The sequence below is a fragment of the Chiloscyllium plagiosum genome, unplaced genomic scaffold, assembly GCF_037043375.1.
Source record: "Chiloscyllium plagiosum isolate Xiang-an unplaced genomic scaffold, Cpla_swu_hap1 HiC_scaffold_18, whole genome shotgun sequence".
Lineage (NCBI taxonomy): Eukaryota > Metazoa > Chordata > Chondrichthyes > Orectolobiformes > Hemiscylliidae > Chiloscyllium > Chiloscyllium plagiosum.
In genome coordinates this window covers 22,884,788-22,911,576 of record NW_028270156.1, presented here as the reverse complement: position 1 = coordinate 22,911,576, position 26,789 = coordinate 22,884,788, and the positions used below count along the sequence as shown (strand labels likewise).

Sequence of the window (26,789 nt, the reverse complement as noted above, 5' to 3'; positions counted from 1 at the left end):
CTCCCTAGCCTTGAAATCCCCCATCCTAGAGAAAATACACCCACCATTCACCACATCTATCCACCCCCCCCCCCCAACCCCGTGGTTTTATAAACCTCTAGAAGGTCATCTCGCAACCTCCTACACTGCAGTGTAGAATGTGCCAGCCCATCCAGATCAGGTTTGAAGAACCCTGGACAGACCTGTGAAACAGCGGAGTAAAGTTAGCACAAACTCTGCCTGCCAGCAGCCAGAAATACTCGGAGCAAATCAAACGGAAAATAACCCACCCTTAATATACTGAACCAATGAGCTGAGCGAGACAGGAGGGCGTTCCCCTACTGGTTGGGAATGTTATCTCCAATACCCCTGAATGGAAAGATCCCACAGGAGTTCGATTCCAAACAGGTGCAACGTGTGCCCACTGACCGGAGACTGTTTCAACTCTCACGGGGAACGTGTTCCGGATAAATATGACTTCGGGGGGTCGGTTCGTCTCTCAGCTAATGACAGTGGGAACTGTCCCTGGGAACTGTTCCCAGCCGCGTGTTTACAACTTCAGTTCCACTTTGTGGTAAACAGGACTGCAGAGAGCGAGGGGAGCGAAGGGGTAAGTGCGGATCAGACCCATTCCCCAGGGAATAATCAGCTTTCCTTTGGTATTGATGCAGGTGGGGAACTGTAACAAGACAGAGTGTCGGTAAGGGCAACTGATCGTATGCCATAAAGATGAGGAAGTGTAGGCATCAATCCCAGTGAATACCAGAAACTAGGAGCTCACAACGTTCTCTGAATGATCTAAACATTTCCCCTTCCTCCCCATCCTAATTGCACAGTTTCAGCAAGCCCATGAAGTATCTGCAATTCCAATAAACCGACAGCTATATCACAGTGACTGCACTAAACGGTAGGTCAAACTCTCAGATTCGCCGAGAGTGTGTTGTGACCATGGTAAATAAATCAACCCCTTCTCACAGCACACATACCTCAGGTTTCAGCTTGGCTGCTTTTTCTGATCTGCTCCAGTATCTGCATATCCCTGTTATGTTGCAGTCACCAGATTTATACATAGCTTTCTGTGTGTGGCCAGACCATTTTTACACATTATTCACGCCTCTTTTATATTTGGAGCCAATTTCCGCCATTTCACTGTGTTAAAGGCGCTATATAAATGCGACAACAACCCTTTTCACTTACATTGTGCCCTTAACAGTAAGATTTGCCTAAATGCCTTTTGGGCGCATTTTATCAAATAAAACCTGAAAGTTTGCGGACAATAGGACAACTGACAAAACACTTTGGCAAAATAACAGTTTAAAGGAAAATGTTAAAGGAGGAGGAACGGGAAGGGGAGGTGGAAAAAGTTTGAGAGAGAATTTCAAGAGTTTGAGGCTCTGGTAGCTGAAAGCATGGACATGACAGATGAAGCGATTAAAATCAGACAAGGTTTATAAGAGGGTTATGTTTTGTGACTCTTTTTTAACTGCTGTTACAGATACACAGCATTGTCTTTAAACATAATTATACTGACCTTTTCATGCAACCTAACTTTCACATTCTCTGTCACACCAGCATCCCTTTCTGCTTAATGAACCAACAAGATCGCCTCCACCATTAATATCCCATTCTAATGTGCCCTTCCAACCTTTAGCGCTCACTCTGTGTGATTCTCCATTCGTAACAACCAGACAGCCAGGCATCATTGCTACCCGAGTAGCTGTTTCCTTCATGTAGCTGATTGCCTATAGCCTTGAAGATGCAGCCCAGTCTGGGCTCTCTCACTCACATTGTTTAGTGCTATCATGGGCAACAATGTGTATATTCATAATTGTGGGCTTCCAGGAACGGTTAGGATACACAGTCCTCTGTACAGTGGGAGTGTAACTGTTGTTGAGGCACTCAGATGTAAATCATCATTTGGAGCTTTGAACTACCTGCCTTGCTGGTGCCCTGCAGCTTTTGCGGCAGAGGCTGTTTCTAGTTTGAGAGTGATCTGGTTTAGTGTCAGATGGTAGTCATAGAGCCAGACCTAGTGGATGAATTAAAGAACAGAGTTTTCACTGGAGATCAAAGAAAATGGCTGGGCTTTCCCAGTATCTGATTAGTGGAAATTTCTGCTCACCCAATCGAAAGTGTTGGGCATGCAGCTTGACAGAGTAAAGGCAATGATGGAAGTAAGAGATGTGTGTTTAGATAGAACTGAGTGTCATCAGGGTACATGTAATGTTGCAGGTTGCAGGGAGACTTGGGTAAACTGCAGAATTGGGCTGAAAGGTGGCAAATGGAGTTCAATGCAGATAAACGTGAGGTAATTCACTTTGGTAAGAATAACAGGAAGGCAGAATACTGGGTCAATGGAAAGGTTCTTGGTAGTGTGGATGTGCAGAGGGATCTTGGTGTCCATGTACATAAATCCTTCAAAGTTGCCACCCAGATTGATAGTGCTGTTAAGAAGGCATACGGTGTGTGAGGTTTCATTGGTAGAGGGATTGAGTTCCGGAGCCGTGATATCAAGCTGCATCTGTACAAAATGCTAGTGCGGCCTCACTTGGAGAATTGTGTGCAGTTCTGGTCGCCATATTTCGGGAAGAATGTGGAAGCATTGGAAAAGGTGCAGAGGAGATTTACCAGGATGTTGCCTGATCTGGAGGGAAGGTCTTATGAGGAAAGGCTGAGGGACTTGGGTCTGTTCTCATTGGAGAGAAGAAGGCTACGAAGGGATTTAATAGAGACATACAAGATGATCAGAGGATTAGATAGGGTGGACAGTGAGAGTCTTTTTCCAAGGATGATGACATCTGCTTGTACGAGAGGGCACAGCTGCAAATTGAGGGGTGATAGATTTAAGACGGATGTCAGAGGCAGGTTCTTTACTCAGACTGTGGTAAGGGTGTGGAATGTCCTGCCTACCAATGTAGTTAACTCAGCCAGATTAGGGGCATTTCAACAGTCCTTGGATAAGTATATGGATGAAGATGGGATATGTAGCACGATGGGTTAGGATTAGTTCACAGGTTGGCGCAACATCCAGGTCCGAAGGGCCTGCTCTGCGCTGTATTGTTCTGTGTTCTAGGAACTAGCTCTGGTATTGGCCATCCTTTTTCAATAGTCAATCAACTTCAGCTACTTACCACCGATGGAGACAATAACATCTATTGCATATTCAAAAAAAAAGTGGATAAAAGTTAGCCAAAAAACTACAAATCCCTACCTCTCACTCAATGCCATGAGAAAATTCTTTGAATATATAGTTTGTACTCATGTTTTGCAGCACTTTGAGGCTTACAATGTGCAGTAGTCAGCAGGTTTTCAGTTTTCATAGAGTTTATGGCTTAATCTCAGCTGTCTAAATGTACAAGACCCCTCATATGGCAATACAAGCTTTCTCAAAGCCTTTGACGAAGTCCCTCATGAGAAACTCTTGGTCAAACATCTCCATATGGAATCTGTGGTCATGGCTGGACTTCCTTACCAACAGAGGTTAACGATGGGGAATCATCCTCTCCTGAAGATGTTGTCTCCAGAGTGAACCCGGGAACCGTGTTGAGACCCATATGCATAAAAGACCTTCCCAATAAGTGAAAAAAACAAGGTATGACTGCATACAGATGACACATCAGGATCAAAACTCAAAGCCCAATCAATACACTGCAAGATGATCTTCTAGAATTGCAGAAATAGCAAGACCAATGAGTGATAGCATTCAATACCAAATAAAGCTATGTGATGTGCATTACCACGTAAAAGATAGCCTTACATTCTGTCATCAAGTTTTCTCAGGTAGATACAAAACCATACCTTAAAAACAATCTTTATTGGGGATTCTACATTTAACAGTTAATACCCAAAGCAAACCGAGTTCTTGGATGTTTGCAGGAATGCCTTTTGCTAAATAATATTAGAATTGCAGCATATCAAAGGTTTGTTCGTTCATTCAATCTTGGAGTGTGCACGTTGTATGTGGAGAGAGATATAAGGTTGAAGTTACCGAATATGTACTGCTTAATTCTGCATGAAATCATGAAGGGAAATACACCAGAGTCACATCTATCAGTAAATATGGGAATCGTTACAGCGAGGGAGGGGAAAGAAATTGACTGACCATGTTCTATAAAGTATGGAATGGATTGGTGGGATTTGGCACATACATGTACCTGGTGCCCTCTGGTGGTGACAATGTAAGATTGCCATCCACACAAACGAGAAAGACCATTTGTTTTCAAGACAGTATATATAGGTGCTTTACTGGCATGGAATGATGGGCCAAAAGGTCTCTGTGCTGTAATACACTGTGACTGTATGACGTTGTATTCTTACATTGATGCTTTATATTTAATTTTGCTGGTCAACTTCAATTTTGTAGGATGGTTGACAAAGACATTTATTTCAAGCTTTGTAAAGCTACTTGCGACAGTTCATATAAAAGAGATCAGTGAATGTTCACTGTGGACATTTCAGATTTTCTTTAGCAAGGGTTCCACGAAATTATATGACTGGTGGTAACTGCTTATTTTGCTGTCGACCCTGCTCAGGCTGTTTTGAACAGTGACTGCTTTGGTGAGATTCTTGTTCTATTTGGTTCAGTTGAAGGAAAGCTTGCGAAGGCGAGATGAGTTGGAGGAATGCTTGCTGTGAATGAGCTGCCCAGCTGATCTCTTCCATTTCCAAAATTAGAACATTTCCAGGAATAATTTTGTGTCTGTTGCAAGTGAAACCTACTTGCATTTTTGAAGAAGCGATTGAAAGAATAATCTAAAACTGTATTTCCTAAGCGAGTTGTATCTGCAAGATTTCAGATATTATCATACATGATTAGCAACATGACCACGTGTCAGAACATCAAAGTACCGGACTCTGGAACATTCTATGCTTTACTCTTCTGCTTTTAAGAATAACCTTTTGGCCAAACTGCTTTTTCCAGAAAGCCAATCTCTGTAGAGAATTTTTTGTCTCTTTTTCTGAAGTTTATGCGTGCAATTTTGCGTGTGTATTTGGAATATTTAGAGGATGAAGTATTTATACTTCTGTATCGCTGATCTTATGTATGTTAACAAAATATTGCATGTTTATTGAATAAGCTTTGTTTTGATAATAAACTGATAATTCTATTTATTAAAAATCTAGTTGATATAGATAAGATAATAAAAGCAGACAGTGCTGGAGAAACCCAGCATGATTCACTGAGGTCATTCTTACAAAGAATGAGCATATGAGAAAAATGTAACAGTGTTAACATTTCAAGTCTGAAGAAGAATCCTATTGGATTGAAAACATTTACTTTGTTTCTCTCTGCACGTGTGTTACCAGACCTGCTGAATTTCTCCAGCACTTCCTGTTTTTATTTCAGCTCCCCACCATCTGCAGAACTTCAGTTTTATATAGATAAGTTACCTTAATAATTAGAATAAATACTTTTATGTTGTGACTTATGAGATGGTGGGTCTAGAGCAACAGTGAACTTTTCCAGCCTCGTTGATGATAGTATTAACAGGCTTTCTTCACAAGAGCAATGCCACAATAGAACAAGCTGCCAAAGTAAATATATACAGGTGAAGAAGGGCTTATGCCCGAAACATCGATTCTCCTACTCCTCGGATGCTGCCTGGCCTGCTGTGTTTTTCCAGCACCACATTTTTCAACTCTGGTCTCCAGCATCTGCAGTCCTCACTTTCTCCTAATTATATACTGCCCCAAGATTTGAAATCTTCAAGACCCTTCTCCAGATTATTTCCATTTGTAAATTTTCTTTGTAAGAATGACCTCAGCGAATCATGCCTGGTTCAGCTTGTGCTACATATATAAATGTTGCTGGAATGTGGATATTAGTCTGTATTGCTCACCCATTAAAGCAGAAACACAAGTGGCGAGGCATTGGAGAAGATTCATGTGATTATTGCAGAACAAGAAGTTAATGGAAATCAGTCAGTGATGTAACTGAAGGTACAATCACGACATAAACAGAGGTCTTGTGAGAAGAATACATAGAGGGAAATGGCACTGTTTATTTCTTTCTTGAATATTCAGTGTTGGTCTCCATAGCCTTTTGTGGTAGAGAATTCTACAGGGTTACCACTCTTTGAGTGAGGAAACATCTCCGCGTCTCAGTCTGAAATGGCCTGCCCACTATCCTGAGACCATGACCACGTTTCCTAATTACTCAGCCAAGAGAAACATTGTCCTGCATACAGTCTGTTTAACCCTGTCAGATTGTTATATGTCTTAATGAGATCCCCTTTCATTCTTCTAAACTCCAGGATATAAGGATCCAATCTGTCCTCATACAACAAGCCTGCCATCCCAGGAATCAGTCTGATAAGACAAAGTGTTGGTTGTAATGGGGGAAAGGCTAGAAAATGATGATGGGATTGAGTAGGTTGGTAGCTGCAGAAAGATGGTGATTGCATCAGTTAGGATTGCACTCACAGGAGTCCAGGAGAATGAAGGGGGAATCTCTTAGAAATCTGTAAAATTGTAATAGGACTAGAGATATTAGATGCAGAAATGTTGTTCCCGATGGTGGGGTGTCCATAACCAGCTGCAGTTTAAGGATAATGAGTAAACCTTTCAGCACTGAGAGGAGAAATTTCTTCACCTAGAGAGTGGTGAGCCAGTGGAATTCACTACCACAGGAAGTGGTTGAAATCAAAATATTATTTATTTTCAGGAAGGAGGTAGATATAGCTCTTGTGAGTAAAGGGATCAGGGATAAGGGGGAGGGCAGGATTAGAGTATGGAGCTCGATGATCAGCCATGATCATATTGGGTTGTGGAGCAGACTCGAGGGGTCACATAGTTTATTCCTGCTGCCATCTTCTATGTTTAAGAGTGACAGCAGAATGGCAGTTTCTTTTAAAAGGGAGGAGAAAATACCCAGAACAACAGCAAAAGTTGAGGTTCAAATATATAACATACATTTGATATTTGTGCTTTATTCTTTAATTCAATTCCAATATAGTTCAAATACAATACTATAAGTTATAATTTGCTGTTAAATTGATTTTAATAGTAGGTACTTATTGTAATCTGTTTCAGATTATGTCTCAAGATAGACAATGGAATATCATTGTCCACCTCAGTCCTTCTCAGATAACTTTGTTGTGGAATGTTGGGAGTGGGATGTTAATGCGAAGTCACCAGCAGTACAACTTTCTCCATGTCGGAGAGCAGTTTACTTTCATATTGATCCCGTCCTGCAAAGTGAAGGTACAGCCGGAGTTAGAGGAACAAAAGGTGATATCAAAATAGACTTTGCTGTGTTCTGGTTTTTAGTTAATATCTGAGAATAAGGGAGGTTTTTCTTTACTTCAAATGTATTGTTAAAATGTTTCACATTAATGTGTTTCCTAGTGTATGAATGGTCCTAGCTGTAGCCATCTACAGCCAAGATGTAGATGGTGATTGCATGATTGCATTGCTGTGTTGGGTGTACTGACATTGCCCTGTGCTTTATATTTATGCTTCATCAATCAGTATTAGACCAATGTAAATAAAATCAACAGTTGCATCAACTTATACTAAATTGGCAGCAATGCTGAAGTAAATTGCATTGCCACAAAGCATTCACTTATGTTTTAATAATCAGCCACAATACACAGGGCAATACGTTTTTAACATCTTCTGTTTGATGTTAATGTTTAACAGATAGTGTGGGCAACAAACACAATGCAGTTTGATATTTTTTCTTGCTGTCTAGTTAGCTCATTAAACATTCCCTTCACTGAGCACTCTTGTTACTGCTGCTGCCAGTTAACATTGTGCACTTATATGCTCAAGCCGAACAACATCAGATTATTTCTGGATCATTTACTTGCAGTTCCCTCCGATTCAGCAACCACAATTTTTAGCAGTAATTTTATGTTGGATTCTCTTTGCCTTTTCAATTTCTTATTTTACAGTTATTTTACAAAAATGTACAAAAATATAACCATGACTATGTGGAGTCCCAAAACTGATTCTGACAATATTAGTTGACAATTATTTAATACTCCTCAATATGATACTGCAGAAGGAGACCATTGACCCATTGTGTCTGTACCAGCTCCCAAAAGAACTACCCATCTAGTTCCATGCTCCACCCTTACCTCCGTAGCCTCCTAAATTAATCACTTTTGAATATATATCCAGCTCTCTTTTGAAACGTCCTGTGGAATCTGCCTCCATCACTCTCCCAGACAGTGTATTCCAAATCCTCACACTCTCTGGGCAAAGAGGTTTCTCCTCATCTCATTGCTAGCTCTCTTGCTGACAATTTTGAAGTTGTGATCCCTAGTTACTGACATACCAACTAGTGAAAATAGAATATCCTTCTTTACCCTGTCCAAATTGTTCATCATTTTGAACACCTCAATAAGGTCGCCTCTTAATCTTCTCTGCTCCAAGAAGAACAAGCCCAATCTCTGTAATCTTTCCTTGTATTGAAAATCCCTCATTCCTTATATCATTCTGCTAAATCTCCTTTGCACTTTCTCTAGGGCTTTAACATCCTTCCTTAAATAAGGTGCCCAGAATTGAATACAATGCTCCAATGATTCGTAGAGGTGTAGCATCACTTCCTTGCTGTAATACTCTGTGCCCCTATTTATAAATGCAAGGATCCTATAAGCCTTCTGAACAACTGTTTCCATTTCAGAGAATTGTGCACATAATCCCTGAGGTCCATCTGCTCTTGTACTCTCTTCACACTGATACAATTGAGCCTGCATTGCTTCTCTGAGTTTCTCCATCTAAATATATTTCCTCACACTTCCTTGCATTGAAACTCATCTGCCAGGTGTCTGATCATTTAGTCAACTTGTCAATGTCCATCTGAAGCCATAGAGTCATGCAGCACCGAAACAGACCATTCAGTCCAACTCGTCCATGCTAACCAAGTTTTCTGCATTTGGCTCATATCCCTCTAAACGGTTCGTATCTATCCAAATGTCTTCTAATGCTGTAACTGTATCTGCACCTACCACTTCCTCTGGCAATTCATTCGTCTGTGTGAAAAAGTTGCCTCTCAGGTCCCTTTTAAATTTTTCCCATCTCGCCTTAGAAATATACCACATAGTTTTGAACTCCCCGACTCGAGGCAAAAGTGATTTTATAAACCTCTCTAAGGTCATTTCTCAATGTCCTACGCTCCAGTGAAAAATGTCCCAGCCTATCCTTATAGCTCAAATCCTCCATTCCCAGCAACATCCTGGTAAATCTTTTCTGAACCCTCTCCAATTTAACAACATCCTTTCTGTAGCAGAGCGACCAGAATTGCACATAGTACTCCAAATGTGGCCTCACCAACATCCTGTACTACCTCAATATGACATCTCATTTCTTATACTCAATGGTCTGAGCAATGAAGGCAAGCGTGTTAAGTACTGGCTTAACCATCCTGTCTCCTGTGATGCAACTGTCAAAGAACTATGTACCTGAACTCCTCAGTTTCTCTATTTGACACTACCCAGGACCTAGCATTAACTGTATAAGCCTTACCCTTATTTGTTTTACCAAAATGCAATCCTTCGCATTTATCCCAATTAAACACCATCTGCTACTCCTCAGCCCATTTGCCCAATTGATCAAGATCTATTTGTAATGTTAGATAACCTTCTTCACTGTCAACTACAGCACAGATTTTGGTGTCGTTTGCAAACTTACTAACCATCCCTCCTAAATTCTCATCCAAATCATTTATATTAATTACATCCATACAATTCACTGTTCTCCCTATCTTTGTATCATCTGCAAATTTATTGATTTTGCTGTCAACACCCATTTCCAAATTGTTCATATAAATCAGAAAAGGCAAGGGTCCGAAAACCGAGCCCTGGGGATCATCATTTGCAACTTGTCTCCAATCTGAGAAATGTCCATCTATACCAACTCTCTGTCTTCTATCTTTTAGCCAACTTCTAATCCATGCTGCCAAGAATCTGTCAATCCCAAACATTTCTAATTTGCCAACCAACCTGCCATGTGGCTTTATAGTAAATACTTTCTGAAAGTCCAAAGATACAACTTCCACAGCACGACACAAATCCACTGCCCATGTCACTTTGTCAGAGAATTCAATTAAATTTGACAGACATGACCTGTCCTTTGACGAAGCCATGTTAACTGTCTGGAATGAACTTACTTTTTTCTAAACGTATATTTGTCTTATCCTGTATTATGCCAAGCCGACAGGTCTATAATTTTCCTTTGTCCTTTTCTCAACAGTGGCATAACGTTTGCAATCCTCCAGTCCCCATGACTAATTCTGTGATAAGAGAGATCTGGAAAATTTCTGTCAACAGCTCTACAGTTTGCTATTTTACATTAGAGTAGTATACACAAGAATATTGAATGGAAATAGTTGTGATTATTCACTGACATTGTCAGCAATGATTTCCTGACTGCCGAATTTGTTTAGAAATTACTATTGTGAAGATGTGGAAAATGAAGAAGTCAATACAATGAATTGTTATTCCAAAATGTTCAGGCACAAAGGAGCATTGATGTGGCAGAAATATAAACCTGTACATTGCTTGAATCAGATGCTTAACATATTGATCCATTGAAAATATCTTTATGAAATGCACCCTTTTATTCATTATTGTGCTGTTTGAACAGGCTTCATCCATGGAGAACATTATTGGGAGGTTAAGTTTCTTGAACCTCCATATGGTACGTCTGTGATGGTGGGTGCTGGAACAAGACATGCACATCTTCATCTTGGCAATTACACATTTATAAACATGCTCGGTAAGTAACCTTAAGAATTCTGTAAAACTTTTATCAGTATGTTAAAATCCTAATGTGTCCAGTTCATTATATATGAACATGGTTCTTTTGTCTGCTCAATTAACCTATCTATATCCCTTTACAGAATTCTTTGCATCATCCTCACAACCGTTTTTCCTACATATCGTTTTTAATTGTCTGCACTCTGGCTGCAATACACTGGGTTCCTTCATTCAAGTAATTGATACAGATTGTTAATAATTAAGATTCCAGCTCTGATTTCTGCAGTACTCCACCAGTTACAATTAACCAAATGAAATGACTGATTTATGCTGACTCTCAGTTTCCTGTTTGTCAGGCATACCCCTATGGCAAACTATCATTCCCAACACCATAAGCTCTTAACTTCTTCAATAACCATTTATATGGCATATTATCAAATACCTTTTGGAAATCCAAATACATCTCATCTACTGATTTCACTTTATCTACTCCACACATCACATCCTTATGGAAATTATTATAGATTTATTATATATTTTTTCCTTTTTACAAAATCTTGTTGATTTTGCTCAATCATGTTATGATTTTCTAAATGTCACACTGCTACCGATTTAATAATGAATTTGAGCTTTTTTCCCAATGATAAATGTCAGGCTAACTGGTCTGTAGTTTGGACTCCTTCCTTTTTTGAATAGAGATGTACAGCCATTGGAATGTTTCCAACGTCCAGAGAACTTTGGACGATTGCAACCAATGCGTCTGTTAGCTCTGCAGCTGCTTCTTTTAAGACTTTGAGATGCTGGCCATCAGGTCCAGACTTCATGTTTAATAGTTTCCCAGCATTATTTCACTGGTGATGGTTGCTATTTTTGAGTTAACGTCCTCCTCTTCACCTTTTGTCCAGTGTCTTCAAGTTTTTTAAGTCTGCTCTTGTGAGAATCCAGTGAATTAAGCAGAGATATAAAATTCACAAGTAGCAAGACACAAGAACTGGTTATTTATGACATTGTGAGCACAGGTGAGCAGTTTCAATCAGGATGGGGGCGTGCTATTCTATGTGATGAGGATCCCAACTCACCATTTGGTGTATGAGCGGTAACTCAGATTTCTCTCCATGATCCTTCCAGACCTGCTGACTTTTCCAACAATTCCCATTTTTGTTTCTGATTTCCAGCATCTGCAGTTCTTTTGGTTTTTATTGAGCTGTTTCTATATTTTTTTCAGTTTATTTGAGGTACATGGGCATCTCTGGTAAAAACAATGACTGCAGATGCTGGAAACCAGATTCTAGATTAGTGGTGCTGGAAGAGCACAGCAGTTCAGACAGCATCCAAGGTTTAGCAGTAAAATCGACGTTTCGGGCAAAAGCCCTTCCTCAGGAATACCCGAAACGTCGATTTTACTGCTAAACCTCGGATGCTGCCTGAACTGCTGTGCTCTTCCAGCACCACTAATCCAGAACATGGGCATCTCTGGCTGGGCCAGTGTTTATCTCTAGTTGCCCTTGAGAAGGTGGTAGTGAGCTACCTTCTTGAACCACTGCAGTCCACATACTGTGGGTCGACCACAATTCCCTTGGGGGGAATTTTCAGGACTTTGAACCAACGATTGTGAGGGAACAGTGATATATTCCCAAATCAAGATGGTGAGTGGCTTAGATGGTGTATCCATGCATCTCCTTCTATTTTGGAAGTGGCAATGGGTTTGGAAAGTGATGACTGAGGGTATTTGGGGAATTTCTGCAGTTCATGTTGTGGATGGTACACACTGCTGCCACTGAGGCCACCAATGGAGGGAGTGGATGCTTGTGGATGTAGTGCCAGTTAAGCAGGCTGCATTGTCCTGGATGATATCAAGCTCCTTGAGTGTTATTGGAGCTGCACTATCCAGGCAAGTGGGGAGTATCCCATCAGTCTCCTGATTTGTGCCTTGTAGATGGTGGACAGGCTTTGAGGAAAGAGGAGGTGAATTCCTCGCCACAGAATTCCTAACCTCTGATGTTCATGGAACCGCTATGTTTATGTCATAGTCATAGAGATGTATAGCATGGAAACAGACTCTTCGGTCCAATCCGTCCATGCTGACCAGATCATTTGAGTTTCTGGTCAATGGTAACCCTAAGGATTTTGATAGTGGGCGATTCAGTGATGGTAAATGTCAAGGAGCAATGGTTGGATTGTCTCTTATCGGTGATGGTTATTGCCTTAAGTTTGTATGGTGCAAATGTTACTCGCCACGTGTAAGCTCAAGCCTGGGTGTTGTCCAGATCTTGTTATGTTTGAACATGGAATGCTTCAATATCTGAGGAGTTGTGAATGGTGCTAAACATTGAGCAATTATCAGTAAACATCCCCATTTAGCACCTTACGATGGAGGTAATGTCATTGATGAAGCAGTTGAAGATGGTTGAGCCTACCCTGAGGAACGTTCATTGATAAACTGCTCAGAGATCAAACTGCTGAGCCTCGTCCAGGATACGGCCAGAGACATTCAGTAAAATAGATGTGAGTGATCTGTAGACAAGTATTTTGAATGTGAAAATGCAGGCCATCAACAAATCAGCATGCAGGAAAGCTACAGTCTGTGTGTCAAATGTTGTGTCTGCCTATGTCAAGCAGGTACATCACCTGTTACTGGCTGGTTCCCAAACTTGCTGGGTTGGATATAAATGGGAAAATCCCTGAGGATTTTCCATGAAACTATTTTGGCTACACTGTACAGCAGTGTTGAGATGCAGGTACCCAGGTAAAACCCTCTCAGAATCATCACCTTGTTAAAATGCTAAATGCAACTTAAATAAAATAATTTGCCTTACCAGTCCTATTTAATAGGTTTATTCCTTACTTGTCATCTTTCCTTTTCTTCAATAATGAGGTGCACCTCTTTCTGACACTCTCATTTCTCATTTCTTTTTTTTAATAGATATTTTTATTAGAAATTTAACATTTTTACAAGTTTACAAAAATAAACAAAACTCTCAAGTACAAACATTGATATACAATTAAATCAAATATACAATAGCCAAAATTTAACAAAAGAAAAAACACCAAGAAAGAAAAAAAAACAAAACTCAACTAACTACTAATCTAACCTACAACTAACCAGAGTGTATATTTAAGTCTCTTACATGCTCGGAATGTGTTAACATCAAATGTAATAAAACCCGTATTCATGCGGGATTCCTCTCCTAAGGGGTCCCGAACCAGCCAAGTTCGTAATCTCAATTAAATAAAGCCCTTGTTAGGATAGCCGAAATATCTGTATTTATGTAATTCAAGAAGGGCTGCCATATTTTATAAAATAATTCGGTCTTTCGGTGCACCACATTTGTAAGGAAGTCAAGGGGAATACATTCCATAATTAATCTGTGCCAATTTGGAAGTCCAGGGGGACCCTCAGCCACCCAGTTCACCAAAATATTTTTCCTTACACAGAAAGAAAGAATACAAAATAGTCTCTTCCCATACATGTTCAGGGAGGGAAAGTTCGAAAAGCCCAAAAGGAGAGATACAGGGTCCACTTTAATTTCCGTTCCTAAAATTTCTGTCAGGGTACTTGCTACTTTAGTCCAATATCTACAGATCTTATGACAGGTCCATAGGCAATGTACAAGAGTGCCCACCTCTATTTTACATTTGGGACACATTGGAGATGCTCCTGCCTTAAATTTTGCCAATCGAACTGGTGCTATATGGGCCCTATGAAGTATCTTCAGCTGGATAGCCTGGGTTCTGTTACAGATAGTAATTCTTCTAGGATGCTGCCTGACCTGCTGCGCTTTTCCAGCAACACATTTTCAGCTCTCAAGTAAAATACCCACTTATTAACCTTTTATTTTCAGACAAGAGGAAAATCATTACAGATCATTGTAAAAACCCTATAATACTAAACACAATTAAGGCTTGGAACATAATGAGGCAAAATGAGGGCAATTCACATAAAACATCCCCCTATGCACCGAAAGTGGGAATATGGGGATTCCAACCGGGGTTTACAGATGCCACTTTTAAACTCTGGAGATCCAGGTATATCTCATGTCTAGGGGACCTATTTAAAGATGGGGTCCTGATGTCTTTTGAACAGCTGCGTCAGAAATTCGGATTACCTAATGGAAACCTCTTTCGATACTTCCAAATTCGAGACTATATACAGAAGAAGACTACATTATTAGATAGTCTTTATAAATCAGATAGAGAATGTAGAGTCCTACGACCAGTGAGGGTATCTTCCGTCAGTACTATTTATCATTTACTACATGATGAAGTATCAGGAGATATGGATAATCTGCTTAAAACATGGGATCAGGATTTGGGACTAGAAGGGCTTATGCCCGAAACGTCGATTCTCCTGTTCCTTGGATGCTGCCTGACCTGCTGCACTTTTCCAGCAACACATTTTCAGCTCTGATATCCAGCATCTGCAGCCCTCGCTTTCTCTCAAAGATTTTACTTGAGAGGCCTCGATATCCAGCCAGATTGATTGTGGATCAGACAAGACCCAATCAGCTATGTAACTTAATAGGGAACTTAACTGATATTTCCTAAAATCTGGGAAGTCCAATCCTCCCCTTGCCTGTGGAAGCTGTAGCTTCTTCAGCTTAATGAGGGGCCGTCTATGATTCCAGATAAAGGAACCCAGCCAGCCATATAATTTACGTAGTGCCAGCCTCGGCAGCATCACCGGAAGCATTCTCATAGGGTATAGGAGACGGGGCAGGACATTCATTTTAATTAGTGCTATTCTACCCAGCCAGGAAATTGGAAGGTCTCCCCATCGCTGGAGGTCCTGTCTTAGCCTTTCCAGTAAATGCACAAAATTATACTTGTACAACTGACCAAATACAGGGGTAATAAAAATACCTAAATATAAGAAGCCCTCCAGGGACCAACGAAAGGGAAAAAGGGATCCGTCCACTAAGCGGGGTATCATAGCAAGGCCACCCATTGGCATAGCCTCCGATTTTGAAAAATTAATTTTATAGCCTGAGAATGCGCTAAATGTATTAATAACTTGGATTAAGCGAGGTACGGACATCAGAGGTTACTGAGGAATAGAAGGACATCATCTGCATAAAGGGTAATTTTATGTTTACCTGTACCAATCCTCGGGGCCGTTATATTAGGATCAGCTCGTATAGCTTCTGCTAGTGGTTCAATTATTAGCGTAAATAACAATGGCGAAAGAGGACATCCCTGACAGCAGCCCCTACCCACACTGAAGCTATCCGAACCTAATCCATTGGTAACCACAACTGCTTTGGGATCACTATACAATGTTGAGACCCATTTGGTAAACACCTGTCCAACGCCAAACCTTTCCAATGTGTAAAACAAATATGACCATTCAACCCTATCGAATGCCTTTTCCGCGTCTAGTGAAACTACTACTCCTGGTATCTTTCTCTGATGACAGGCTTGAATCATATTCAAAACCCTTCTGATATTATTGGATGATCTACGGCCCTTAATAAACCCCGTCTGATCCTCCTTTATGATATGTGGCAGTACCCTTTCTAGTCTCAATGCTAACGTTTTAGAGAGGATTTTAGAATCTACATTTAGCAAGGATATTGGTCTATATGATGTACAATCTTCTGGATCCTTTCCTTTTTTAAGGATAAGAGAGATATTTGCCTCTTTCAGCGAAGGTGGGAGACAGCCCTGACTATATGCATAGTTATACATGTCCATAAGTGGACCAGCCAATATTTCTGTAAATTCTTTATAGAATTCAGCTTGAAAACCATCTGGGCCAGGTTCCTTACCGCTCTGAAGTTGCCTGATTGCGTCAAGTATTTCTTGGACTGTTAGGGGAGCATTTAAGACCGATACCTGTTCCGGAATTAGGCCCGGAAAGGTCAAATTTTTAAAAAATGATTGCATCCTCCTAGTCCTGTCTTCACAATCCTGCGATTTATATAACTCAGAATAAAATTCTCTAAAGCTTGCATTAATCTTTTTATGATCATGAGTCAAAATACCCGTACTTTCCTTGATAGACATAATAGTTTGAGGGGCCTTTTTTTTCTTTGCAAGAAATGCTAAGTATCTACCCGGTTTGTCGCCAAATTCATATAACCTTTGTTTTGCAAATAATATTTCCCTCTTAGCCATTAGGGTGAGCATAGTATTTAGAGCTGTCCTAAGAGCTGTAATCCTTTGCAATTTAATAATAGAAGCTTTTAAGCGAGCTTCGAGCAGACGCTGTTGTTCTCCCTTCAATTTTTTCTGGGTCGCTGTGTAGGAGATGATCAAACCTCGTGTGTAAGCTTTGATGGTCTCCCACATCATTGATGGGTTGCTAGCCGTACCTAAATTAATTTCTAAAAAAGTTTTAAATTCTTGAGAGAAGTACTTTACAAATTTACTATCTTTCATTAGGAAGGGGTCCATACGCCAATGCCAAGGGGATGTCCCATTGTTCCTCGCCTTAGTTTCCATATATACAGCAGCGTGGTCGGAAATTGCTATACTACCTATTTTACAGGATGATATGGAATTTTTAAAAATCAAGGGGGCAAAAAACATATCAATTCTGGTATGACATTTATGTGGATTGGAGTAAAAAGAAAAATCTCTGCCCTGTGGATGAAGACATCTCCATACATCTACTAATCCTAATTCTTTGTTCAGATCCACCAATTGTCTAGATCTGGGAGATACTCCTGCAGTACTCTTGGGAATCCTATCTATTTCCGGATCCATAATACAATTAAAGTCTCCCCCTATAATTGTATGACGGGCATCAAAAGCCATCAATTTTGAAAAGGCTTCCATTATAAATTTAAAGGGGTGTGCCGGGGGGCAGTACAAATTTAAAATCCCATACTCCTCTCCATTTATAAGGGCTTTTATCAAAATATATCGTCCAGATTTGTCTTTTATCTGATTTAGGATTTTGAAAGGGAAATTCTTCCGAACAAGAATAACAACTCCCCTGCTTTTTGAGCTAAAAGAAGAAAAAAAGGCCTGATCAAATCCACCCTGTCGTAATTTCAAGTGTTCTTTATCCAACAGGTGTGTCTCCTGTAGGAGAGCTATATCAACTCTTTCTTTCTTAAGATTTGATAATATTTTCTTCCTTTTAACTGGCTAATTACTCCCCTTGAACATTTCTCATTTCTAACTTGAACTTGCGTTATTTTCCTTATCAGTTTCATGCTGAACTGTTTCTCCTTGAGTTAGGATTTTCCAAAATGAATGCATTTCTGTTCAAAATGGTTCTGTATAGAACTATGTCAACGGTGACATGTTATCTGTTTAGTGCCTCCATACAAATTTGGAGTTTCTGTGCAGCCAAGCCCACAACATATATTTCATATAAATATAGAATCATGGAGTATTATAGTATAGAAGAAGGTAATTTGACCCAGTATGCCTCTACCGGCTCCCTAAAAAGCTACCCAGCGGGTCTTATTCCCTAGCTGTACCTCCGTAGCCCACTTCCAAATATATATCCAGCTCTCTTTTGAAACCTCTTACAGAATCCATCGCCACCACTCTAGGAGAAAGTGAGGACTGCAAATGCTGGAGATCAGAGTCAAAGTGTGTGGCGCTGGAAATGCACAGCCGATCAAGCAGCATCTGAGGAGTAGGAGAGTTTATGTTTTAGGCATAAGACCTACATGAGGAATGGTGGGGTGGGGGGTGGGGGAGTGGTGGTGGCCCAAGGGGGCTGAGAGATAAATGGGAGGGGGGTGGGGCTGGGGGGGATGGTAGCTGGGAATGTGATAGATAGATGAAGATAGGGGTGAAGGTGATAGGAGAGAGGAGAGTGGAGCGGATAGTTAGGAAGGAAGACAGACAGGTGGGACAGTTCAAGAGAGTGGTGCCGACCTTCCAAATCCTAACAAAACTCTGAGTGAAGACGTTTCTCCTCATCTCACTCCTCACTTTTTTGCTGACAATCTTGACATTGTGACCCCTAGTTACTGACATGCCAACTAATGAAAACAGAATGTCCTTCTTTACCCTGTCAAAAATGTTCAGAATTTAGAACACCTCAATAAGGTCACCTCTTAGTCTTCTCTGCTCTAAGGACAAGAAGCCCAGTCTCTCTAATTTTTCCTTGTATCTAAAACCCCTCATTCTTGGTATCATTCTAGTAAATTTCCTTTGCACTTTGTCCAGGGCTTTAACATCCTTCCTCAAATAAGGTGCTCAGAACTGAACCCAGTATTCCAAAAGTAGTCTAACCAACGATTTGTTGAGGTGTAGAATCACTTCCTTGCTTTTATACCCTATGCCTCTATTTACAAACCCATGAAAGTGTAAGCCTTCTTATGAGTATCTCCTAGGATATCATGCCATTACAATCTCTGAATGTTACTGCTGAATGTTATTTTTCATTTTCAAGGAAATCCAATCAGATTAAACAGCTTTTCTAACCTGATCGTACTTCCTTCTCACAGGGATGGATTCTGAAAGCTGGGGCTTATCCCACAAAGGTATAACCTGGCATGATGGCCACAGCAGACAGTATACGGAACCATTTTATGAGAAAGCCACAATCATAGGAGTTGACTTAAATCTGTATGATGGTACTATGACCTTTTATAAGAATGGATGCAATTTGGGAGTTGCATTCACAGGCCTCAATAAGGTAACTAATAATCAGGTGTTGGATATTTGAAATTTGTTATTGTGTGAGAAAAAGTAGTAGAAATTTTATAATTGCTTTTAGTGAAATAATATTTAAACAGTGAATTCATTTAGATTGTTTTGTTTTACTATGTTGATGCTAAACTGAGTTTCATAGGGAACTGGGTGTCACATTCTGCTTTGAGACATGGAAGTCAATTCCAATCGAGATGAACAATATGAAATTCTCCTCTTTCTGCTTTAGTAAGAGTGAAAAATAATGAGCAACTGAATCAGTTTATAATTGATACTTTATTGACAATAAAACAATAGCCTCAGAGCAATAACAAAATGAGAAATTGAAATTTCCAGAATGGAATTGCGAGGAGTTAGCTTTTCAGAAAGCATTGTCGAGTTTTTAAAGTCCCAAATCAAAGTCAAATGTAGATACTTCATGTTGGCTGGATGTAAGGTTCTGTTTCTCAGGAATGAATGTAAAAGATCGCCATAAAACTAACAAGACAGTACTTCTGTGTTACTTCTCTCAGTCAATATATGAGTATGCCATTAAGTGACAAAATGTCAGTACAGAGGATACTCGATTATCCGAAGGACATGGGTGTGGTGTATTTTGTTCGGTTAATCGAATGCTGGATAATCAAATGTCGGATAACATAATTTAGCCAAGCACTGGGGTCTTGCAATCTTGCTGGATAATCCAAAATTTGGATAATCAAATGCCGGATAATCGAGGTTCCTCTGGATACCTTTAACAGACATGCTCATGATATCATCAGTCTATCATGTAACATGTGACCTGAGCATATAAAGTTCTCAGACTCCATCTTAAGTTGGATTTCTTGAAGCATGACATGTAAATGAAAGCTTATTACTGTCTGTGACTGGATAGTATAATTCTAGCACAGCCACATATATGTCTGAGAATCTATTATTTATATATAACACTGAGCTGGAATAAATATTCTGTGGGATCATTCCAAACTACATTATCCACCTCTGATGCACTGATGCATCAGGGAAAGATACCTGAGGCCCAGGATGCACAATGCACATCATGGTTAGCAGCAGAGGGTATCTGTAAAGAACAGATTCTAAGATCTCAGTTGCAGGTATTTGAAAACCTAATTGAAATAAAGAATTTGGACATTCATCAGCATCAATTTCTGAGACTACAGATGATGTTGAGATGTGTCAATAGGCAAAGCAAGAAGACAAAGTTAATTTATTTATTAAAATCTAAGCTTGTTCAAGCTGGAGAAAAACACTCGTGCCTACAATTCCTATTTAATAGAAACTGTGGTCAAATGATCCTCATGGTATAGCTATAAAGTATTCCAAAAAAAAAACAGCTGAAAAACACTTAAAACTGTTGTCTAAACTTAGAAGGTTTGCCTGTGACCAAAGGTATAGTAGTTTTTCTATTTTGTTTCTTCAAATTGGCCTGAATGTAGAGGGAGGCTTATGGGATGTTTCCATTCCCTGTTCCAAAACCAAAAGAATTCTGGATACTATAAATCGAAACACAAACAGAAATTGCTGGAAAAGCTCAGCAGATCTGGCAGAACTTCTGAAGAAGGGTCGCCAGTGCTGAAACATTAACTTTGATTTCTCTTCACAGTTTCTGCCAGATTTGCTGAGCTTTTTCAGCAACCTCTGTTTTGGTTACCCTTCCTTATTTGTTGTGGAGACCATCTAGTGACTGAAACCTGCAACTACAAGGCAATAGCTCAACCCAAAATTGGTAAAGGAACCAACAATGGGGAAAAGTAAAGGGAAACTGAGTGAGAAAAGGGAAAAGTAAAAGAAGAGAAACGTAAAATCAATAAAAGAAATAAACAAACACCCACTGCACTAAACTTCTTTTAAAAAGCAAAGATCTTCAATTGGAAAGTTAAAAATTACACAACACCAGGTTATAGTCTGACAGGCTTATTTGGAAGCACTAGCTTTTGGATCGCCGATCAATTATAAAGCAGACTTTGTGGAATTACAGATATCCTAATTCGATCACAGCTCTATGTTCCAGACCAAGCAATAAATGATCCAAAGGAAACAGCCCTGAAAATCCAGCATGAGAAATGAGGAAGTTCCTTCATTTTGGTTTTACAAACTTGGGAGATCATGACAGGTCTTTTTCAAAAACAATCAAATCCTAATACCGAAACCACAATGCCAGAACGTGATCAGTGACGCTTCCTCAGAACTGAGTTCTCAGAACAGTTCTGAGGAAGGGTCACTGGACCCAAAGCATTAACACTGATTTTGCTTCACATATGCTGCTAGACCTGCTGGGCTTTTCCAGCAAATTCTGTTTTTGTTTCTGATTTACAGCATCTGAAAATCTTTTGATTTTTATGCCAGAATATGATGTCCATGTTACATCAAGGACACACAGCTAGCATCGCAGTCTATGTACTGGCCAGGGATGAATCAGGAAATTCAAGGACTCAAGAATGCAAAAGTTCCAAACACACCAAATCCAGCAGCAAAAGGAGCTTCTACATCCACACCATTGATGAAATGAGCAACAGACCTATATGAAGCATGACGGAAGATTACAACTTTGGGATGGATTTAGTTAGTGCTGCCTCACAGTGCCAGAGACCTGGGTTCAATTCCCACCTCAGGCGATTCTCTGTGTGGAGTTTGCACATTCTCCCCATGTCTGCGTGAGTTTCTTCCGGGTGCTCTGGTTTCCTCCCACAATCCAAAAATGTGCAGGTTAGGTGAATTGGCCATGCTAAATTGCCCGTAGTGTTGGGTGAAGGGGTAAATATAGGAGAATGGGTCTGGGTGGGTCAGTGTGGGCTTGTTGGGCTGAAGGGCCTGCTTCCACACTGTAAGTAATCTAAGAAAACATCTCCAATTTCCCATTGTTTGACAAGTTAACACAAAGATTGCAACCAATGACTGCTTTTTCCAACTTATTTGGTATTCCAGAACATCAGACTGCAACTCACTGGTGGACTATTTAAAGGCAAATGTGTTAAATGGGAAGAGGCCCACATAACATCATCATTCCACTATCCATGATCGAACAGTCTAAGAGAACACATGGTACAAATGTCAGACCAATGATGATCATGTGTCGAGAAACAAATTGAGATTTTTATATTGTATCCAGACAAATGTACGATCTCCAGATCAAGATGAGCTGTCAAACCTTCAAAGTATTACTTGGAAGTTTGAATTATTAATCTTGTAAACTCAGTTTTTGCTGATTTGGAGTTGCTTGTGTTGGACTGGGGTATACAAAGTTAAAAATCACACAACACCAGGTTATATTCCAACAGGTTTAATTGGAAGCACTAGCTTTCGGAGCATCGCTCCTTCATCAGGTGATAGTGGAGGGCTCGATCGTAACACAGAATTTATAGCAAAAAATTTACAGTGTGATGTAACTGAAATTATACATTGAAAAATTGATTGTCTGTTAAGCCTTTCATCTGTTAGAATACCATGATAGTTTCACTTCTTTAATTTGTAAATCACAAAACCTTTTTTTAAAAAGTTGCATTCTCAGGTTAGCTGTTAACAATGGTGATAACTAGACAATATGTTGAAGGTGTTAGTCCCCTGTGTTCTCTGTCTATGCCATGATGTTTAGATTGATTCTAATCTAAAAAGTGAGATAATGGAGTTTTACATGAATTCATGCAGTTTTTGAGCTCAGAGTTCTACATGAATGCATGCAGTTTTTGAGCAAAGTACAATGTAACCCTGCAAGTACAAATTCACCCCACAAAATATATGTGTGTATGTGGGTCTTTGTCTGTCTGTCTGTATGTGTCTGTCTGGGTTGGAGGTTGTGAGTGTGAGAAAGTGTATGCGTGTGTGTAGTGAATGTAGAGTGTCTTAAGTCTGTGTGGGGGTGCATGTGTGAGTGTGGGAGTGTGTGTGTCTGTAAGGGTGTGTGTGGGTGTCTGTGTGCGTGTCTGTGTATATGTGTGTCTGTGTGTATGTGTGTATAGGAGTGCCTGTGTGTGTGAGAGAGAGTGTGTGTGTGTAGGAGTATCTGTGTGTGTGTATACTGCAATGGTGGCCACCTGTAATGTGACATGAACCCAAGGTCCCGGTTGAGGCCCTCCCTATGGGTACGGAACTTAGCTATCAGCCTCTGCTCGGCCACTTTTCGCTGCTGCCTGTTTTTTCCTGTTTGCATAATTATCAAATTGGCAAAACATGGCAATGTACAACCGTATATCTGAGATTATTTGTTGTCTTTCAGTCGGTATGTCAGCACAATTTTGAGAAATCTACTGTATCATTACTGTATCATAGCTTGTAACCTGAGGGTATAAAAGTCTTAGACACAAACTTGGATCACTTGAAGCATGATGTTCTGATGAAAATCAATTTTTTTTGTAGCCAAATGACCTAATAATAGTCCAGATATTTCTATATCTGTGAATCTAACTTTCTTTTATTCATTCAGAGGATATAAGCTTTGCTGGTTGTGTCAGTCTTTACGTCCCACCCTAATCCCCTTGAGACGGTGTGATGACCTACCTTCTCAAATAGCTGCAGTCTAATTTGTGCAGCGACCCTCACAATGCTGTCAGGGATAGAGTTTCTAGGATGTTGACCCAGTGGCACTAAAGGAACAGGAAGACATTTTGAAGTCAAGATGATGAGTGGGTAAAGAGGTTTTGGAATGTGACGATGGTCCCACATATTTACCTTGTCCACCTAGATGGTAATATCATGAGTTTAGAAGGCAAAGTCTGAGGAGCCTTGATAAAATTTTGCAATACACTTTGTAACTGGGACACACTGCTATCCACTTAAGTACGGAGTATTCCAACAAACTCTTGACTTGTGCCTTGTAGATGGCGGATAGTCTTTGGGGAGCAGATTTCTTTCCCTGAAGGGCATTTATAATCCATATAGATTTGTAGGACAATCAACAAAGGTTTCATGGTCATCATTAAACTTTTAATTCCGGACAGTCCTTTAAATTAAATTTCACCTTGATGGGATTTGAATGCAGGTCAACCTGGTTCTCATGGATTACTAGTCCAGCGACAATATCATTACGTCATCATCTCCCCAACATTTACATATAAACAGTGAGCTGCAATAAAGGTTCTGTTGGACACTTTAAAACCATATTCTTTATTCTAAGGGATAACATGAGCATTACCACATGAGGGAAAGATAGCTTGCTGAAGATAAAATGCATGTCAAGTACATCTATCAAGCTGGAGATAACAATCTAATAGAATAAACCACTCCGGTTTCAGATGAGCAAAAATGTCTTATTTCTGTTTAACATAAAATGGTGATTAAAACCCTTATTACAGTTGAAGTACAGAGGTGCAATTTTATTCCTTTTGTTTGATTCAAAAGACTACATTGTAATGCTGAAATTTATTTAATTTCTAGACCATTATATGCCACTGATTTAAGTTCTGTTTGAACCTGACAGGTTGGGGCACCCCTGTATCCCATTGTCACTTCCACAACTGCAGAAACAGAACTTCAGCTTGGGATGAGAAGCTGTCGGTTCATGTCACTACAGGAGCAGTGTCTATACACAGTCATCCAGCATCTAATAGATAAAGTTCACATTGACACACTGCCTCTCCCTGCCTACATCAGAGGACAACTTAAAGAACTTTTAAAGTAATCACTGAAGTGGGATGTAATCATTTTGGGAAGATTGAAAATAATTTCAAGAAGACTATTTAATGTTTTCCATGGATCTGAATATTTCTGAATCAGGAAACAAAATTATGTATTGCCTCAACAATTGTGGAATTGACCAATACACATTTTAAAAAAAAATCAAGATATTTTTCTTCGTACTTGTGTTTGGATTTGGAGAGTGTCTTTGTGTAAAAAGAAGATGCAAAGCAGATGTTGCTGTTGTATTAATAGCAATATCGCTGGTGTTTACATTCATTAACCTGAGGTAGCAATTCCTGGTGTCTGCACACACACTATTAAAAGCTGTAAGTGATTTATTGCTCTTCCACAGAATGTGTCTTTGAAGTCCTGGCAGACAGCAATCATTCAAAATCACTGAAACTGATAAGGACTTCCTCTTTCATGCTATGATATTATTAACTCCCCACCAAGTTATATCTTAGAAAGGAAATTTTACTTAATTTTTTTAATGGCATCATAAGTCATAACTAATCATTGAACAACCTCTCTGGCCTAGGAAAATAAATTTTATAATGGCATAATGTCAAATGGTTCATTATGATAAAAATTCCATTGCTTTCTGATATAATATTTTAAAAACTTTTGTTCGACATTTCAGCTTCTAATGTGTACATCCCTATCTTTATTTCACTTGCTGTAAATTTTATTAAAAGAATAGGATAATCAGAGCTCATCACTTTCAACTTGGTTATTGGTAAGAATTCTTCAGTGTGATTGACTGCTTACGCTGCCTGCTGACATCAGCGTTGCTGGATGCCTGAAGAACTCTTCAAATTGACACTGATTGTTCGATCTTTGTGTATAAATTTCAGGTCAACGAGTGCTATCACTTTTCAGCTGACTAGAAATTCAGGGCCGACATGATAAATTATGATGAATGGACCTGAGTGTGGTGATGTTTTCAAGTCAAAACAAAACAAAGAAAACTGAGAAGTTTACAATTTGCATTGTCAGTCTAACAACTAATTAGTATTTAACAACCATCTCTGGAGGGCAATGCGATACATTGAAATACTAAGTTCAAAGTAATATTAAAGGTTTCAAGCACTGGAATGGAAGGATTTAAGTGAAGTTAAAATCTGCAACCGGAAATCAATCTAATTTGAGCATTATCCAAGATACCACAGAAATTTTAATTGAAGGAGTAAACTTAGTTGGGGTCAGTTTTTAAGGTTATGATGTAACATTGTACAGTTTATGTATATACTTTTCCAGTATCTGTAATAAAATTAAATATAATCACTCTTGGAATTCTGAATTTTAAATTAGTCTCGATGTCATAATTTAACATCATAAAAACATGGGAATGCTCAATTCTGTCAGTTTATTTTGCATAACCTGAATGGAACACAAACACTTGTTAGTCTTAGCAAGCACAACACTTGAAATTATGGGTAAGTTCAGACTATTTCTTAATTAACTCTGGTGATCACTTTTGTCTGCTACTTGTTTCATTCTCAGAATCACATATTTTCCACCCGTAATGTTTAAAAGAGTATAAAGACACAAAAGTTAATATCAATTAATGCTTAGTTTTAAGAAAAAGTGTGTATGTTTGTATTGTGTAAGAGTTATGCAGCATTCATGTGACGGTAACAGAAGCTAAAAAATATGGAATCACTTTACCAATGTAATTTCAAAATTATATCCACTTTGCCTGATGTGAAGGGTTTTGAATTGGCATGTCCAAATTTGATTTCAGATTTTCAGCAGCTGCAATCTTTTGCATTTTTATTTGTGAAGAGTTAGATATCTGCATTTGAGGCAGTCTGTGCCCTACAGAGAAATCTTTGTTGCATGGAAAAATGATAAATAACTTGATTGCAAGCAAAATGT

The 26,789-nt window shown here is 39.5% G+C and overlaps 1 protein-coding gene across 2 annotated transcripts; it reads left to right on the top strand.

Annotated features, from left to right (window-relative positions):
• The first annotated feature begins 283 nt into the window (after positions 1-283).
• LOC122557674 (SPRY domain-containing SOCS box protein 3) lies at positions 284-26,196 on the top strand. Of its 2 annotated transcripts, none has more exons than XM_043705510.2 (5): positions 284-589; positions 7,012-7,182; positions 10,570-10,701; positions 19,094-19,284; positions 24,712-26,196. In XM_043705510.2, exons 2-5 carry the CDS (start codon positions 7,032-7,034, stop codon positions 24,910-24,912), a joined length of 675 nt encoding a protein of 224 aa, XP_043561445.1. In that variant the 5' UTR covers positions 284-589; positions 7,012-7,031; the 3' UTR covers positions 24,913-26,196. The 2 variants fall into 2 exon arrangements, with proteins under 2 accessions (XP_043561445.1, XP_043561442.1); XM_043705507.2 differs by having other exon boundaries at positions 311-589; positions 7,012-7,209.
• The last annotated feature ends 593 nt before the right edge of the window (positions 26,197-26,789 follow it).